We start from the raw sequence: 18,818 nt of genomic DNA, 5'->3' as shown, positions 1-18,818 counted from the left end.
CAAATAGTCCTGAAATACAATCAATAATTCCATCTCGTTTTTGGAGTCTCCTATTTGAAAGATGCCAGACTGTAGAACAGTCTTTTGCCCAGCTATTGAGTTTTATGCACAATCTTGATAAGACGCTATTATGCTAATTAACAAAGACCGCCCACAATGATACGTTTGCTTTTAAACAAAAAACAAATTTAGCTATATTCTAATGAGAGAGAGTCAAAACCACAGGTGTATGCATAAACCCACTGTATTTAACAATATACAGTTTAAATAACAGTTAGCCCTGCCCGGACTAGTGGTCTCTTTAATGGTTCTATAGTTCGTTGCTTACACAGTCGTCCATAGATGGTAGGTTGAAGTGGTTTAAGAACTTAACATTATTAAGGCAATTCTAACCATCAGAGGAGTGAAGTTTTGGAATAGCCTTCCAAGGGAAGCAGTGAGGGCAAAAGACCTATCTGGCTTTAAGGTTATCCTCGATAAGTTTATGGAGGAGATGGTATGATGGGATAACATGACTTGGGCAATTAATTGATTTTTAAATATTCATGGTAAATAGGCCCAATGGCCTGTCATAGGATGTTAGATGGGGTGGGATCTGAGTTACTACAGAAAATTCTTTCCTGGGTATCTGGCTGGTGAATCTTGCCCATATGCTCAGGGTTTAGCTGATCGCCATATTTGGGGTCGGGAAGGAATTTTCCTCCAGGGCAGATTGGAAGAGGCCCTGGAGGTTTTTTGCCTTCCTCTGTAGCATGGGGCACGGGTCACTTGCTGGAGGATTCTCTGCTCCTTGAAGTCTTTAAACCACGATTTGAGGACTTCAATAGCTCAGACATAGGTGAGAGGTTTTTCACAGGAGTGGGTGGGTGAGATTCTGTGGCCTGCGTCGTGCAGGAGGTCGGACTAGATGATCATAATGGTCCCTTCTGACCTTAATATCTATGAATCTATAAGTGTAGTTGGCCAATCTGTAATTTATAAAGCACTTTATCTTTTCTGTTTCTTCGGACGCCTGGGAGTTTCTTCCCTGTTCACTGATATATTCTTGTCTCTGGTTTGTGGGGTTCACCTTTCAACTGCTTAAGTTGGCTAACTTGATAAATTTCTCCACATTTCTTTTGTTTCCAGTAACCCAAATTTATACACAGATGAGCTCAGTTTATTTACCATGTAATAGGGACCAAGTCATTTATAACACAAGTTATGCTTTGCTACAGCATATGACAGAAGCATGACCTGGTTCTTTTTTTTTTATTCCTTTTGTTATATATAATTTATTTGTACTTCCTTAACATGGGCATTACTAGTTTTCCGTAATAAATATAGTACTTGACAGCTCAGTCTGATGCTCGCTATCTTCTGTGAGAAGATGTATTGCTCTTCCTCCTGCCCCAAGCACTCTGTTTTAAGAAGAGAGTTAGCAATAGACTTTTTACCCAAGCTTTGGAGAGTTAATTTGCTTGTTGTAGCAATTAAACTTTCGGCCAATATTTGAAAGCACAAACTTTAATAATCAACACTTTTGTTAACAGAGCACAAAAGAAAATAGTGTAAAAACTAAAGCAAAGTGAAGTTTAAATGCAGATTTATTCGAACACATTGAGAGTAATGAACTTTTATGACATTTGCTGATGCTTGAGAGAGACCGACGGAACCCTGTTGCGGTTTATTTGATTAGCTATCATGTTTTGCAGTATAACCAGACATACTGTGTATATTTTTTAAAAAAAATTAGCTATGACCTAGCTATAACTATATTTTAATAGTGATAAAGGCACAAACAGGTTTATAAAGCCTTTAAAAAGTTATGGTTTTATTAATATTTTTGCCTCAATATTGAGGTTCTCCCCTTCAGTTTTCTTTATTTTTTTTCTTTGAGCAAAAAAGTTTTGATTAATAATAAAAAAGAAACCTTTGTCTGCAATTGAATTGTTTAGTGGGGCAGAAATATATGTACATATGTTAATCACTGTCGCCTTTTAGAGCTTTGCAAAAAATTGAATTGGTATTGTGAGGAAATGGTTATAACCCAACCACTGGGTTAAAATACTGTGGGACCACTAATATATATTTGATAACGAGTGCAAATTTGATTTTTGTTGTAACAAAGTAAAATCAAAAAGTCGTATGGCACACGCACTGTGCATAAAAGATAGGACAAGCTTACGATTAAAGACGAGTGGTGTCAAAATTGTATTTATACTTCTGCAAGCTAAGTCGTTAAGAACTTAACGTTAAGGCAATGTATTTTAGAAAACAAACATTAAAAGAATTAAATACGTAATATGGCAGGTTCTTTGTTTTGTTACCTTTTTATTTAAAACTACTTATAAGAATTGATAAAAATCCCTATGAAGTTATTTGCTTACGTCTTTGTATTAGTTTAATTAACTTAAGGCATTTTACGTTACTTTTACCTTAAGAATACTACTGTATAGGAATAAAAAAAACCACCATGTTTCATATATTAGTGGCTAGTTTTTAAAATTAGCATTTTTGTTTCTTGGCAACCATATCTTCGGGAAAGTTTGGAGTTCCTTTAGTTGTTGCATTCCTGAAGGGTTAAACCTATTAGTCTTGCTGGACTTATTTAAAGTAAAGTTTTTATTTGAAGTACTTTGATTATTTCTTTGTTGATATTTTTTTTCCGTTTCCCCCATCTCTTTGTGCAGTGGGTGTTTCTGTAATAACTATAACCCTTAAAACAAAGGGGGAGGACCGAGATGGAAGAAGCAGCATAGGAAGGGAGGGAAGCATAAGCCAGTGGAGATTGATTAACTTTGTGAGGGCATTTGAAAGTGCAGCACCAGCAAGCGTAGCAAACTGAGCTGAGTGAATAGTACAAGAGAAGAAAAGAAAGGGTGCGGGGGGGCGGGACAGAGAAAGGACATAAAGGAAAAACCTGACCCAAATGTAAAAATGATAGTGAAAGAAGGTTAGCTCTGTAGCCAGTGACTTCACTTTATCATTCATTTATTGTGCGATGTTAGGATTAACTAACACGTCGTGTCCTATATAATCACTGTATGTGAAACAGATTTAAATTGTTGGATTAGAGCACTATAGGATTGATTAGTAGTTAAAAGGGAGAAGTCTGCATTAGGTATCTAAGTAAGGAGGGCTGAAATTTAAGGCCTACAGGCTGAGCCCTGTAAAATGCCAGCTTCGCCGTGCTAAGTCATAGGTTTAAGAAATGCTTGACATAAGTAAGTGACCAAAGAATGACCCTGATGCCACAAGATTACGGGAAACGAGGTGCCAATGGGTGGAACTGCAAAAAATTATCAGTAATTTTTTTTGCTTACAAGATACCCAGTAGTTATATTTTTCTAACACACGCCCTGGATTGGGTTCCCGGACTGGGGGTCGCGAGGTTATTACCTGGGGAGTCGCAAGCCGGCAGCCTCCACCCCAAACCCCGCCTTGCCTCCCGCATTTATTGGTGTTAAATATATAAAAATGTGTTTTTCATTAATAAGGGGGGTTGCACTCAGAGGCTTTCTGTGTGAAAGGGGTCACCAGGACAAAAGTCTGAGAACCCCTGCTCTCACCGCAGGGTGCACTGTGTGTGTAAATGCTAATGAGGTGTAGTTAGAATCACGTTATAAAAAGAGGGTGCCCAGATTGGGTAAAATGAGTTCCCTACGGGAAAACTCCAGCAGGAACCATCCCTCTACTGAGGCTCAATGGGCAAGGCAGCCATCAGAGTTTAAGAGTATCATTAAGGATGTGAGTCCTGTATAATTATATTTGTAGCTCGTGCATTGGTCTTTATAGGATTTCTATACGCTTGGATAATTATAAGCGTAATTGTAACGTTAATAACGTTGATAAAACAGACTAGACCTTGTACTTGTGAATGTCTGTGTGGTGGTCACTATCCTTGATCTTTGTGATCCTAGAGACTATAATCTGAAGCAAGTCGCAGAGGTGACTTCGTTCTTTTGAGCTTGAAACTGTAGTGACCAGAGCCGAACCTGCAGTGGTGTCTTACCACTTTACTACATTCACTTTAAATCAAATAAAAAGTTACAGCTCTGAGAAGGGAGTGGGGTCTGGTGGGTTAGAGCAGGGGGAGAGGGGGCTGGGAGCCAGGACACCTGCATTTTATCCCCACTCTGGGAGGAGAGTGAGCACTGCTACTATCCCTACATAACCTGAATTTGTTCCCCAAGTCTCTGTTGCTTGTGCCTGCACTCCTAATGCTCTTTCTTGCTGCAGTTAACTGTTTCTGGGCCACTTAGTACAAGTTTTAAGGCTTTTTAACCTGTCTTTGCCAGCCTAACTTCTATCCCCCTTGTTGGCTGTACCTTACCTGACAATCTCCTGGTCTTCCCTTCACTTCTTGTAAACTGTAAGAAGGTACAACTGCATTACAGTTGCTGATATTGTCCGTTTGCTATTTTAATTTCTTCCTTTGATCTCATTCTAGCTTTAACCTCCTTTTAGTCCTTTGACTTGTTTCCTTCTTTGTTTAACTTTCATTTCACAAAAAGGTTTCAGAGTAACAGCCGTGTTAGTCTGTATTCCCAAACCAGTTTGTGGGGGGGGGGAGAAAACCTGGATTTGTGCTGGAAATGGCCCAACTTGATTATCATACACATTGTAAGGAGAGCGATCACTTTAGATAAGCTATTAGCAGCAGGAGAGTGGGGTGGGAGGAGGTATTTTTTCATGCTTTGTGTGTATATAAAAAGATCTTCTACACTTTCCACAGTATGCATCCGATGAAGTGAGCTGTAGCTCACGAAAGCTTATGCTCAAATAAATTGGTTAGTCTCTAAGGTGCCACAAGTACTCCTTTTCATTTCACAGAAAGAATCCCAGGGTTGTGACCCGCGTGGGTGAACCAGCCCCATAATTAGTTACATGTTTTCATACAAAAGATTCTAGAGCTCTTTTATGATGGTTTTTGGCCATCATTACTGCTAATTCTTGGATTTTGGCATTTTGCTGTTTTAACGTTTGTTGTATCTGGGCATTCAGCCCAGAAAAAGATTGCCTTGTAATTAGTCTTTCTGTATTCTTAAAGTATGACTTTATGCCCAGAAAAATAGTTTGCTTTTATTAGTTTAACTGGTTATTTAAGGTGTTGTGCCAATTTAACACTTATTATAAACCCTCCTTACCCCCCCCCCAAACGGGCTAGCCTGCTGCACGTGTAGTTAGGACCGCTAGCCCCCAAAATCCAACCACTATGAGATTGCTATCCTGAATCCAAATGGCCCATTGCCCCATGCCAAATTGGTTTAGCAAACGGCTCCTGCCTGGCTCGCCAACTATTCACTGAAAGGTGTAACCAACTAATTGGCTACACTTGTGGTTCAATATTAATAATGTTCAAGAGACCCAATAAATCTGGCTGAGCTTGGTTATTGTCCAAAGACAAAGTAATATGGTACAGGAAAGAAAGAGTTAATACATCACCAGTTCTTCCCAGGAAGTGAATTCTGGCTTCATGTTCAGTTCACCTTATGCAGAAGAGGTGCTTCCCAAATGCCCACTTAAACTAGCCATCGTTTATAGCATGGGTGTTTACAAGTTACACAGCACTGTTCATATCACTTAAACTTCATGTTGAACTAGCCAGCTGGTACCAGCTTTGTTTGGTGCCTCCCTGTATCTTCCCATCTCTCATTTTGAATAATAAATGCCAGGCATTACAGGGTTTAAAGATACTCCCTAAAGCAGGGGCAGGCAAACTTTTTGGCCTGAGGGCCGCATCTGGTTTCTGAAATTGTATGGAGGGCCAGTTAGGGGAGGCTGTGCCTTTCCAAACAGCCAGGCATGGCTCGGTCCCTGCCCCTTATCCAACGCCTCCCCCCCCCCCGCTTCTCACCCCCGGACCGCCCGCCCCAACTGCCCCCCGCCGCCCCAGCCAACTCCCCTCTCCTTCCTGACTGCCCCCCCAGGACCCCTGCCCCATCCAACCGCCCCTTCTCCTTGACTAACCCCGCCGCCCCATCCAACCGCCCCCGGACCGCCCGCCCCAACTGCCCCCCGCCGCCCCAGCCAACTCCCCTCTCCTTCCTGACTGCCCCCCCAGGACTCCTGCCCCATCCAACCGCCCCTTCTCCTCGACTGACCCCGCCACCCCATCCAACCCCCCACCTTCCTGATTGTCCCCCCGGGATCCCTGCCCCCATTCAACCACCCTGCTCCCCGCCCTCTGACCGCCCCAACCCCTATCCACATCCCCGCCCCTGGACCACCACCCCCGAACTCCCCTGCCCTCTCTCCAACCCCCCCGCTCCTTGCCTCCTTACTGCGCTGCCTGGAGCACCAGTGGCTGGCGGCGCTACAGCTGAACCGCCCGGCTGGAGCCAGCCGTACAGCGCAGAGCGCTGGGTCAGGCCGGGCTCTGCAGCTACGCTGCTCCGGGAGCTCGCAGCCCCCCCGCCCGGAGGGTTGCGACGGCAGTGCAGTGAGCTGAGGCTGCAGTGGGAGGGGGAACAGCAGGGGAGGGGCTGGGGGCGAGCAACCTGGGCCAGGAGCTCAGGGGCCGGACAGGACGGTCCCACGGGCCGTAGTTTGCCCACCTCTGCCCTAAAGTGTTCCTACATCTTACACTATTTCCTTGCACCGCATTGTACTTTTGTTCCAGATATTGCATGTTAGTACATGATGCTCGTCCATCTAACTCTTAACGGTTTCTGTATTTGCCTATGCCAAGTGCTAAGCTGTACTTGTCCCAGGGCATTGTGGGGTATACGCCTTAGCACAAGTGAGCAGGAATAAGCATAATTCGTAAGGAAGTGTGTTTGCTACTTCTCATAGCACAAGAACTAGGGGTCACCAAATGAAATTAATAGGCAGCAGGTTTAAAACAAACAAAAGGAAGTATTTCTTCACACAACGCAGTCAACCTGTGGAACTCCTTGCCAGAGGATGTTGTGAAGGCCAAGACCATAACAGGGTTAAAAAAAGAACTAGATAAATTCATGGAGGATAGGTCCATCAATGGCTATTAGGCAGGATGGGCAGGGATGGGGTCCCTCGTCTCTGTTTGCCAGAAGCTGGGAATGGGTTGCGGGGATGGATCCCTTGATGATGACCTGTTCTGTTCATTCCCTCTGGGGCACCTGGCATTGGTCACTGTCAGAGGACAGGACACTGGGCTAGATGGTCTGACCCAGTTGGGCCATTCTTATGTTCTTATAATTCATACCCAACACAGACACACTATTAATACCATGAGCATAATACCTATTAATGTGATGTGTGTTTGTGTGTAATCTGTATGCACTGGCTCCAGGGCATTTTCCCTCACCCCCACTTTTGCTCTCAAAGTGCAGGACTCTGGCACTGAATCTCAGGCCTCCTGTGTAGCAAAGCGAGAGGTCCTTGGATGGCCTCGCTCTCCATGTTTGTTTGCTGCCCACCTCACCTGGGAACTGTTCAGGGCATCCACTGGCCTGAAGGGAGAGATGGAGACATTGGGGCAAAGAAGTGTTTGCCACCAGCTTGGTTTGTAGCTGAAAGCACTTTGCCTCACATGAATTGTCTGTGCATTGAAAGGTCTGGAGTGTGTCCAGCCCATGTGACTTAGTTCAGAGGGACGTGATCGTTCCCCTCTATTCGACATTGGTGAGGCCTCATCTGGCGTACTGTGTCCAGTTTGGGCCCCACACTACAAGAAGGATGTGGAAAAATTGGAAAGAGTCCAGCGGAGGGCAACAAAAATGATTAAGGGACTGGAACACATGAGTTATGAGGAGAGGCTGAGGGAACTGGGGATGTTTAGTCTTCAGAAGAGAAGAATGAGGGGGGATTTGATAGCTGCTTTCAACTACCTGAAAGGGGGTTCCAAAGAGGATGACTCTAGACTGTTCTCAGTGGTAGCAGATGACAGAACAAGGAGTAATGGTCTCAAATTGCAGTGGGGGAGGTTTAGGTTGGATATTAGGAAAAACTTTTTCTCTGGGAGGGTGGTGAAACACTGGAATGCGTTACCTAGGGAGGTGGTGGAATCTCCTTCTTTTGAGGTTTTTAAAACCTCAAAGCTTGACAAAGCCCTGGCTGGGATGATTTAGTCGGGGATCGGTCTTGCTTTGAGCAGGGGGTTGGACTAGACGACCTCCTGAGGTCCCTTCCGACCCTGATATTCTATGATTCTATGACCATTGATCGTGGGAGTTGTAGTCTCTAGAATAGCTACAGAACCGATAACACCGATGAAAGTCTCGTGTCTCACCCAACAATGTTGCCAGGCTCTGTCATTGTTGAGCAAGGTGGTGCCCTCAGTTGGGAAAGTCGAGAAAAAGCCACTTAAATTGCAGCACTTTGTTTTTCCAACAACACATTTAGTCTACTCAAAGCCTCTCCAGCAGTGTATAAATAACAGTGCTGTGTAAGTACTTCAGGGAGGCCATAGCAAAGCCCTGAAGAGGATTGTTTGTCTGCACTGGGTCCAGTATCAACACACAGACTGGTAGGTTAAAAAATGTAGTTATTTAGGCTACAGTTTAGGGAAAGATTCCAAAGATTCACGGGGCCCCATTCGTGAAAAAAGTCGGGGCCCCAAGTCCAACCCCTGGAGAGGTGGTCAGAGCACAATTCCTGGAAATGTTCAAAGAGAGGTTAGATGAGACATAGTCTGTCCCCACTTGCCTGCCTCATGGATCAGGTGTGACTGAATGAATGAAACAGGCATTCCGCTGCAGGCAGGAGCTGTGGAGAGGCGACTCCTGCAGCTGGGGAGAGCTGGATTTTTTTTCTTTTTTAAACATCATATCAGTAGATCTAAAAGGTCAACATGTTTTGGAGTTACTCTCTTCCATCCAGCACTGTCCTGGCTCCTGTGTCTGTGCGTTAAAGCCAGGGAAGCACCAGCTCCATCAGCAAAGCTAAGGGTATGTCTACACAGCATTCTGGAGCAAGCCTCCCAGACAGGGTCGACGGATTAAAGGGGCTTGTGCTAGTGTTTGAAAAACAGCCGTAGAGACACTGCTTTGAAGTCGCAACTTGGACTCTGAAGCCCACCCCCTAACCAAGGCTTCAAGTGCTAGCACGAGCCCCTCGACCCTGGCTGGGAGGCTCACTCCAAAATGCTGTGTAGACATATCCTAAGAGGCCGCATCTGAAACGCAAATCGCTGCCTTTGTTTAGCGAGCCCATTGGTTTTGTGTGGCTCGGTGCTGTGAGCTCAGCTGTTGGGTGGGGAATAGATGCTGGGCTTGCAGAGAAGGGGCATCTTCTAAAGTGCCTGACTTTGTTGGTTTCAGACCCTGGAGGAGTCCACGTGGGAGGAGGCCAAACTGCGCGCAGTCCAGCACTTCGGGACAAAGGTCCTAGCGGTGATGAGGCCGCCCCCTCTGGAAGAACAGCCCCACGGCATGGTAAGCCCCTGCTTAGCTGGTGTCCTGATTGCACAGGGATGGAAGTGCCATGGCTGGAGTGGGAGGGAGGGGATGTTTTGTACTGTACTTCAGAGGGGAGCAGCTTAGTTTCTCTTAACTACTAGGCTGGCACCTGCTGCTGGGGTGACATAGATTTCATGGCCACAGGGGACCATTGTGATCATCTGGTCTGAGCCCTGGCTAACACAGGCCGGAGAACTGCCCCAAAGCAATTCCCAGCACGTACCTCCTAGAAAACACGTCCACTTCTGATTTCAAAATAGCCAGTGATGGAGAATCCATCATGACCCTGGGTAAATTGTTTCAAGGGTTAACCCCCTCGCTGCTAAAAATCGACGCCCCACTTGCAGTCTGAAATTGTCTAGGCTCATGTCCAGGCCTTTCTCTGCCACACCAAAGAGCTCACGTAGAAGAGGCACCAGAGCCGAGCGTATTGTTTTGGTTCGGGGACCTCAGCAAAAAATCCCGGGGGGATCAGCTCACTTCGAACCATACTGAATTCTTTCAACGTTTCATCAAATTGAAAACTCCAAAACCCTTTTGTTTCAGATCAACCAAAACCTCTCGGGTCGATTCAGAATGAAATTTTTCCCTTTTTGTTTCAAGTGGACCAAAAGGTTACAGGACAGGGACGGATAGCTCAGTGGTTTGAGCATTGGCCTGCTAAACCCAGGGTTGTGATTCAATCCTTGAGGGGGTCATTTAGAGATCTAGGGTAAAAATTGGGGATTGGTCCTGCTTTGAACAGGGGGTTGGACTAGATGACCTCCTGAGGTCCCTTCCAACCCTGATATTCTGTGAAAATAAATTTTTTTTTTCAGGTTTTCCATTTTGATTTGGTCATTTTCAGGAGGGGTTTTTTTTGTTTTTTTTTTGCTTTTTTAAATTGGCCAAATATGAGTTTGAAACACTGGTCCCAAATGAAAAGTTGAAATGAAACATTTTAACACTAAAAAATAATCATTTTTCAGTCGAAATTGTTTAGCCAAATTCAACCTGAATTCGTGAATAGTTTCAGAGCTCACCAACATGCATTTTTGACACCCCCAAAAAACAAAATCTCCCACGGCTCCCATTCAGATGTGCCATTCCTACCACCCCGGGAGCAAGCAGTGCTTCTGGCGGGTGGGTATGTGCCACCTTGTGACTGGAACCCTGCCACCCACGGCTGATGTGCCATGTAATCTTAGTGTCGCTCGGCACTGTCAGGGCATGTCACTGGATTCCATTCCCTCCCCAGAAACACAAGGTATCCGCTGGGATTCTCCGTCGGTTCCCGTTCTCCTCTTCCCTGCAGAGGATGAGCGTCCTGGTGAAGCTGCCTGGCGACGCCCCTTCGGAGGCATACATGAAGGGGGCTCCAGAGATGGTGGCCAGTCTCTGTAAGGAAGAAACAGGTAAAGGGCAGGGACCCACATCTCACAGCTAGGGATGTCTGACCTGCCTGCTGGGCTTGGCAGTCGGCAGTGGAAACCACCCGTTAGCATTTCCCTTTGCTCTCCAAAGACAACCTAGAGAGGAGGCAAATGGTTCAAATTTCATGAGCAGCAACAATAGTGACACCTCTGTTTATGGCAGCCTGATGTTGGAGGCCATTGTCTATAGCAGACCAAGCAAGGAGATCAGCTGTTAGGACTTGGAGGGCGGGAGGAGCAGGTACTCACTGAGCAAGGCTAAGAATCTCTGCCATCCAAATCTCTCTAGATCATGTACCTTGATTGCCAGCTATTTCAACTTCCTGGCCCCTTATCTTGGGAGGAAAAGGGAGGAGATCAAGCCACCCTGTGGGCAGTAGGTGAAATGAGTTGCCTCTTGAATTTCCAGTAGCCCTGAAAGTGCTGATATACACTAGATCAGCCATTGTTCCCAGACTCACTCTGCATGTGGTCCCTGGGACCTTGGACATAGTCTGCATTTCTGAACTGATACAGCCCTTTTTTGCAGTCCCTCTGGATTTCTCCCAGTTGTTACGACACTACACTACAGATGGTTTCCGGGTCCTGGGGCTAGCCTACAAAACGCTAACTACCATCAAAACCTTTGAAGAAGCTCAGCAGCTGACTAGGTGTGTGAGCCTGCATGAAGTTTTCCTTCCTTCTCACTTTCCTCTCCTCCTTTCGTTCCTTGTACGAGCCTTGGGGCACTTCAAGTTCCCTGAGTCAGCTAGAGCTGGGCAAAAGTTTTTGACCATAATTCTTTTCTGCGAAGAAAAAAGTTGCTTAGTGACACTGCACCGTTCCACAAATTTGTGTCTGTTTCACTGAGTTGTTTCAGCTGGGGTGGGGAGGAAAACCCATAAATAATAATCAAACAATGGATGTGTTTGGGGGTTTTTTGTTTTGTTTTTTTTATCCAAGGCTTCATTTAGAAATGTTCTTTAATTTTATTAAACTGATCAAAACTGTTGAAAAATGGTCAAATGTTTCATTCAACCCAAAATGATTTTTTTGTCTGTTTGGAATTGTCAGCAAACATAAAAATCACTTCTTGGGATCACTCCAGGGTCAGCATTGAAACAAAACTCAGTTCCTGGAAGGTCTCTGTCCTGTGTAATAGGAGGTCAGGCTAGATGATCGCAATGGTCCCTTCTGATCTGAATCTATGAATATTGGGAGATCTAAACGGCTTTTAAAGGATCAGATACTAAAGTAACGGCCAGTCTAATTCACTCCCCTAATCTTGTTTTGGCATCCGACACTTATGCCAAGTGCCATCTTGTGTCCTGACAGGGATGCCGTAGAGAGTGGAATGACTCTCCTTGGCTTCCTCGTGATGAGAAACGTTCTCAAGGCGGAGACGGCCCCCGTGATCCACCTGCTGAGAAATGCAAACATCCGCACCATCATGGTGACAGGTAACCAGCAGAGCTGCTTCTGGGGTTGGGACAGGAGAGGCCAGATCTGAGGAAGAGATCACGGGTTTAAAGCTTATTGCAACTGCAAAGGAGTAAACAGCCTTTCTTATAAGTGTGGGGTCTAATGGTTAGAGCAGAGGACTGGGAGCCAGGAGTCCTTGGTTCTATTTTTGGCTCTGCCACTGACTCTCTGTCCTTGGGCAAGTTGCTCTGTTCCTTAGTTTAGTCGTCTGTAAAATGGAGCTAGCAAAACAGACCCCTTCACAGTGGGAGGGGGACTTGGAGGCTTATGTGTCCACAGTCCCTTATTTATTAACAACCTTGGCAAGATCAGCAGTGTTAAGTCTGATTCTGGTTGTGAAACCATCAGCTAATGCAGCACGGTTCTGAGAGGTGTGAACTCCCCCATTCCTCTCTCCTTGCCAGGGGACAACATGCTGACCGCGGTGAACGTGGCCAAGAGCTGCCGGATGGTGGAGCTGAAGGAGCGGGTGGTTTTCGTGAATGCCTCGCCACCCAGCCACGACAAACCCGCCACCCTCAAATTCATCCTCTCCGACGACCCCCAGGGGCAGGAGCAGCCACAGGTGAGTCTCGGCTGGGACTGTGGGAAAACCCAACAGCCTTGTGTGTGAATCCCTTCCCCCCATGCAATACTATGGGTTATGGAACAAACAGGGCCATGCAAGAGCCCTCTTCCGTCCCCCTTGTGAGGCATCCAGCGGGTTCAGTGGTGAGCAGAGAGCTGGATGCCACATGCCCCATAGCACCAGGACTCCAGGACCCTGCAGTGGGGCTCAGTAACTTGCCCTCGTCCGTTCCTCTTCTTTATTATCTGCAGTGTCGTGTTGCCCCGAGGCCCCTGTCTGGAGCTGGGCCCCATTGTGCTGGGAGCTGTACACGTGTCCTATATCTTGCTCCTGCAGGCAGGCTGGTTCCCCACCCCCAAGAACATACTCATCCCCTAGTTGTAGCTGACCCCCTTACGCCGGAACAGGCAGGCCCAGGCCGGAGCACGGCAGGCGCAGCTGCTCCAAACTTCCGGCTGCTTTAGGCAGTGGGATCCGATCTACCCTGCACTTCCTCAGCCAGGGCAGGGCACATCAAAGGAGCCACTGCTCGGGCTCAGCGAGCTGGGGACTGGGTCGTGGATCAGGGTGTGACCCTGATTTGGGGCCGACGGGGGTGGCTCAGCTCAATCAAAATCCAGCTCTTGTTTGGGTGTGGAGAGGGGTGATCTCCCTCGGCCATCTCTCCCCTGGCTGCTGATCACAGACGCTGGGGCTAGGTTAGACTGTGGAAAGAAGTGAAGTCCACGAAGAGCTAAGCGGCTGGTGGTGTGGTTTGCTCTGCAGGGCCTGTACCAGCAGGATGGCTGTTTCCTCGAGCAGCAGCCCTGCCACTTAGCACTGAATGGGAAATCCTTCGCTGTGGTTTGTGAACACTTCCCCCACCTGCTACCCAGGGTGAGTCCTTCCCTCTCCCGCCGTCTCATGGAAACAGCCTGCTGGTGGTGAAGCCTGCATTGCAGCTGCAGGGCAGTGGGGATGGCGAAGGTCTCCTGCCCACCACCAGTCTGTGCTTGACGCTTCTCCTCCTTGTTTTCTGCCCGTGCCTGGCAGTAGCGGAACAGAGGTGCACAAGCTGCAGCGTTCCCGCACTGCCATAAGTGTGTCTCCCTACAGATCGTGTAAGGAGGCAACCCCTGCCCTGTGGGATTTCAGGGCCCTGTTTCATTGCAGCTAGGAGCATGGGTGATGCATGAGCTGCCGGCTGAGGGAGGCTAGCCCGTGGCCCCACCCCTTCCCCCCAAGACCCTGCACCCGCCAGAGCCCCCCCAACCGCGGCCACCAGCCCTTGCACCCAGCTAGCGCCCCCGAGCACCAGGAGGGCAGGGGGCACAGCAGCAGCCCAAGTCAGGAGCATGGGTGGGGCCACACCTAGCTGTTTTGGAAGGCACAGCCTTCCCCAGCCTAGGATACCACCACCCATGGCTAGGAACCTCTCCCACGGGTAGCTCCTTGGGTTCCTGTCATAACTGGTCATTTATGAGGCGTCTCCTGGACCAAACACTCCCGAGTCCCCATGGGAACCAGCAGTGGATACTGCATGGCCACATTGCTTGCCCCGACCTAACCACTGTGGAAACAATCCAGGGACCAGAGTCACAACAGCGAGGAGAATGGCCCTCAGCAGCCACGCCCATCGTCCCACAGCCACTCCCATCGTCCCATTGCCTTAAAGCAGTGGTCCATTAGTCTCTACTGAGTAGCCACACTGGTTGTAGCTCTGCTTACATGCTTCTGATGTCATGACTTACCTGACCATGAAGCCCTTTCCCTTTCAGATCCTGATTCAGGCCACGATTTTCGCTCGCATGTTGCCTGACCAGAAAACACAGCTGGTTTACAGTTTACAAGACCTCAAGTAAGTTGGGGGGAAGAGGAGGGTGACAGGACGGTTTAAGACCCAACACTTCCTTCCAAAGCAACGTCTTGTCAATGCAAAGTGGTACACTTCCTTTCTCATGGGCTATTGGCAACTGTGAAATCACCTTCTGACCGACCACACCATCGGATCCATTTCCATCTTTTCCCTCCCCCACCCAAAAACTGGGGGTTACCCTACTTTCATGCTGCAAAACCTGGATCCATCTTTTTCCCCAAATTCACAGGGGTTTGGCCCTTTTATAGAGGAGGGGGTCTGAGCTGTGATGTTCAAATCGGAGTTTTCCCCAAGATCTGAGCTTGTTGAGGGCCTGGCTTTTGATCCATACCCATCTCTGGTTTCTCTAGGCAGGTGGAAACAATGATTTTTCTAACTACAGATTGCGGGGGAGAGATAAGAAGCTCATGATTCAAGAAACCCTTAGGAAAGTCGTAGAGGACTCGGAACCAAAATGCTATGGTGCTTTGGCCGTTTTGGAAGTGGAGATCTTGGGTTTTTTTTAGCCAGAGGGACATACATTTAGTTAATCTAAGTAATTGAGAAATTAGCGCATTTGTCCTTAAAGCTGAATTGACTTCTCTTATTGACTTGAGTCTAAAGAGTTTTAAGTAGAGTTATTGTGGGGGGATGGAAGATTTTTTTAAAATATAATAAGCATTTCAACTTCTCTTTCAGGTTTGTTTTTAGTACCTACATAGGTCCAAAGAAATTTAAGAAGTGACTTGATCACAGTCCACTAGTATGTATGTGGTGGTCGGCATTTCTGATGCTTTTTCATCTAGCAAAAAACGGTGCATAGCAAGAAATTCTCTGGCCTGGGTTATGTAGGAGGTCAGCCTATGTGATTCTTAAAGTCTTTTCTGGCCTTAATCTGTGGATTCTGTGAAATGCTGAGTGCCCTCCTCTTTTTCCAGAGTCAGTGCAGGCTGAAGTTGCTGCATGTGACAGGTGGAAGCGTGTGTTGCCCTTATTAATAGAGGCACTAGGTCCCTGCCCCGAGGAGGTTACAATCTAAACGTTATACCAGGTTGCAAATGTCTCCCCTCCTGTAAGGGGATTTGAGTTAATCTTTATGGAATGATTGTTATGGGGAGCAATGTTTCGTAATTAAATGGGGGCAGGGCAGAGAGTCGGACTCCTGGGTTCTACTCCTGACTCTGCCACTGATTCTGGGGCAACTTGGTCCCCCCCAGCTCTGTGACTCCATTTTCCTGTCTCTAAAATGGGACCAATGATCATTCTAGCCCATCTCCCAGTGGGTTTGTGAAGCTCGGTGCTATGAAGAGCTTTGCACGGGCTTGGCGCCTTTATCAATGTACCGTCAGTGCTTTTAACGCTACGTACCCCATGCTTTCCGACCTGGATCCAGGACGCTCCGTTTCCTGGCAGGGAAGAGGTGGGAATCCTTCGGCTTATCCTGTTCGTGTGTGCGTGTCTCTTGCCGCAGCTATTGCGTGGGGATGTGCGGGGACGGCGCCAATGACTGTGGAGCGCTGAAGGCGGCCGACGTGGGGATCTCTCTCTCAGAGGCAGAGGCCTCCGTGGCTTCGCCGTTCACCTCCAGAATCGCCAACATCGAGTGTGTGCCCATGGTCATAAGGTGGGCTGCGTCCGCCTGGAACCGCATGGCGGGGAGCCGGGGGGGAATGGAATATGGGGGTGGGGTGGAGATGTGAACACGGCAAGGGGCTGGCAAATTGGCTGGAAGGGCGTGTAGTGGCTGCCAGTGTGCGGCCTGGAACGCGGAGATTAATTAATGTTAATTAACAATATTCTGAGAATCTCAGTGCTTGTATTTTAGTGACCTGACCATGGCCTCTGACTCCCCATTCCCAGATCATAGAATCATAGAATACCAGGGTTGGAAGAGACCTCAGGAGGTATCTAGTCCAACCCCCTGCTCAAGGTAGGATCAGCCCCAACTAAATCATCCCAGCCGGGGCTTTGTCAAGCCAGGCCTTAAAAGCCTCTAAGGATGGAGATTCCACCACCTCCCTAGGGAACCCACTCCAGTGCTTCACCACCCTCCTAGCGAAACAGTGTTTCCTGATATCTTCACCCTTGCCCTCTCTCCTCTTCACCCTGCCGGGAGTGTCCGTGACCTGCGCGAGGTCCTAGCCACGAGGCTGGCTGCCGAGCTGTGTTCATGAGCAAAGGGAGTCTCCCCTACCCCTCACTCTGTCCTCTCCTCCTAGCCCCTGAGCTAGGGGCAATGTCACTTATAGGGCTTTTGAACTAGCCATGGAGGCAGCTGCTTGGCCCACAAACCTGGTCTTCCTCCCTGCTCCAAAATGAAGTCCTGTCGATTCATACCTCTCCTCCTGCACAGAACTGCCTGGCCCCCTTGTCTACGAATGGCGGGTCCGTCAAGTCTTTCTGATCTCTCTTTCAGGGAAGGCCGATGTTCTCTGGTCACCTCCTTTGGGGTTTTTAAATACATGGCCCTGTACAGCCTGGTGCAATTCGTCTCCGTGCTTCTACTCTACACAGTGAGTGTTTCGGGGACCATCATTTGTGGGTTGGAGGAGAAAGGGGGACTGGATGGTTCTGGGAAGCTGTAAGGAGACCCTGGAGCCTCCCACCTCTAAACCCCCTGGTTTGAATCCTGCAAGGGCCTCTTGCTTGCTGCTGTCTCTCAGCTGGCTGGCCAGGGCAAGTGAGGTGATGGAGCTGGCTGCTTTGGGAGTGTGGGCAGAGAGGCCAAGAGTCAAACGGGCCCTGGAGACTGAACTCTCCTGGTGCCCTGAGAGATGTGGCGTGTCCAGACAGGGCCAGAGTGAGGCGCGCTGGTTGACTGGAGGGGAGGTAGCATTGCTGTTCCGGGTATAACCAGACCCCCGGATCACTGAGGCTGTTAGTCAAGCTCCTTTCGCCAGCATACTGCCAGAGCTGGGAGTCCCAAGGGAGGCAAAACACAGAGCTCCCGTGCTCGCCAGTGTCTCCAAGAGCCCCCCCTCCAGTGAGAGGGGGTGGGCTTCAGAGGCGATCTCCTCCAGGCCTCGGCTGCAGCGTCAGGGCTCAGCAAAAGTAGGGGGTGGTTGAGATGAATGGGCAGAGGGAAGCATGTGCATCTGGGGGGGGGCAGGGCTCAGAGGCTGGGGAGCATCCTGTGACGTGGGATAGTTTGTGGCTCTGGGGGGGTCCTCTTTGTAAACTGGTCTTTGTAACTTTGAAGGACAGAATGATAGAGACCATAATGCACCACTGCCCGCTGGAATTGGAACCGCCCAACCATGTGTCATAGCCCCCTTTACTGCCAAGAGCAAACTGGGATTCTCCTTTAGCTCATCTAGTCAGGGCCTATGCTTTTCATAACTGAGCTCTCTCTCCAGCACACAGGCCAGTCTGAGCAGCTGGGCTCTGCAGCATAGCAGCCACCGTAACGTCCTAGTCGGCCACTGATTTGTTGCAGTATTTTGAATTCGGGTCTTTCCTCACAAGATTCTGCTTTAGTGACTTTCTGCCACTGTTGGATTTGAACCAGTGACCTTGAGATGAGGCTCTGTACCCCACTGCCCAGTCCCCTGAGCCATCCCAGTCTGCTCCTGAGGGAATATTCCATTTTTCCTTCTTTCCTGCCCACACCCAGATTAACACCAACCTGAGTGACTTCCAGTTCCTCTTCTTTGACCTGCTCATCACTATGACCGTGGCTGTGCTGATGGGCAAGACCGGACCTGCCAAGGAGCTGGGCGCAAAGCGCCCCCAAGGGGCACTGATCAGCATTGTTGTCCTCGGCAGCCTCTTCCTCCAAGCGGCTCTGCTGATCACGGTTCAAGTCATGAGTTACTTCATCACTGTCTCGCAGAGCTGGTAAGTGTCTGCCTGGGGCACAGCTAGTTCCTTGTCTGCAACTGGCTACAGCAGCTAAAAGGGGAGGCCCAAAAGCTCATTTTGGCCTCGTGAAAGGCACCGTGTTGGGAATCCCCCAGACTGAATCAGAGCTGGAAGCATCCTGTCTCCTCCCTGGCCAGCACCATCTGCATCAGGCACCAGAACAGCAACCTGCCCCCAGAGGAAGTTCCTTCCTAACCCCCGTCAGATGGCTCATGTCCTTTCTTGTCCACTAATCCTCAACTGGGAACCAAATGCGGCTTTCGGCAGTGACTCACTCCAGGCCAAGCCAGCTGCACGTTGCAGGCAGGTCCCGCCGGATC

The 18,818-nt window shown here is 48.5% G+C and overlaps 1 protein-coding gene across 1 annotated transcript in view; it reads left to right on the top strand.

Moving 5' to 3' along the window:
• ATP13A2 (ATPase cation transporting 13A2) overlaps positions 1-18,818 on the top strand; it is a 70,760-nt gene that overhangs the window by 48,931 nt on the left and 3,011 nt on the right. The window contains exons 17-26 of the mRNA XM_073316703.1: positions 9,225-9,338; positions 10,600-10,756; positions 11,304-11,424; positions 12,089-12,213; positions 12,640-12,800; positions 13,569-13,679; positions 14,561-14,640; positions 16,109-16,261; positions 17,054-17,150; positions 18,251-18,474. Of these exons, the coding sequence (XP_073172804.1) occupies positions 9,225-9,338; positions 10,600-10,756; positions 11,304-11,424; positions 12,089-12,213; positions 12,640-12,800; positions 13,569-13,679; positions 14,561-14,640; positions 16,109-16,261; positions 17,054-17,150; positions 18,251-18,474 (1,343 nt within the window). The remainder of the gene's footprint in view (positions 1-9,224; positions 9,339-10,599; positions 10,757-11,303; positions 11,425-12,088; positions 12,214-12,639; positions 12,801-13,568; positions 13,680-14,560; positions 14,641-16,108; positions 16,262-17,053; positions 17,151-18,250; positions 18,475-18,818) is intronic.

This window comes from Lepidochelys kempii, chromosome 18 (assembly GCF_965140265.1).
Source record: "Lepidochelys kempii isolate rLepKem1 chromosome 18, rLepKem1.hap2, whole genome shotgun sequence".
In the NCBI taxonomy this organism is placed as follows: Eukaryota; Metazoa; Chordata; order Testudines; family Cheloniidae; genus Lepidochelys; species Lepidochelys kempii.
The sequence above is the reverse complement of the archived record's forward strand: the minus strand, read 5'-3'. Positions and strand labels throughout refer to the sequence as shown.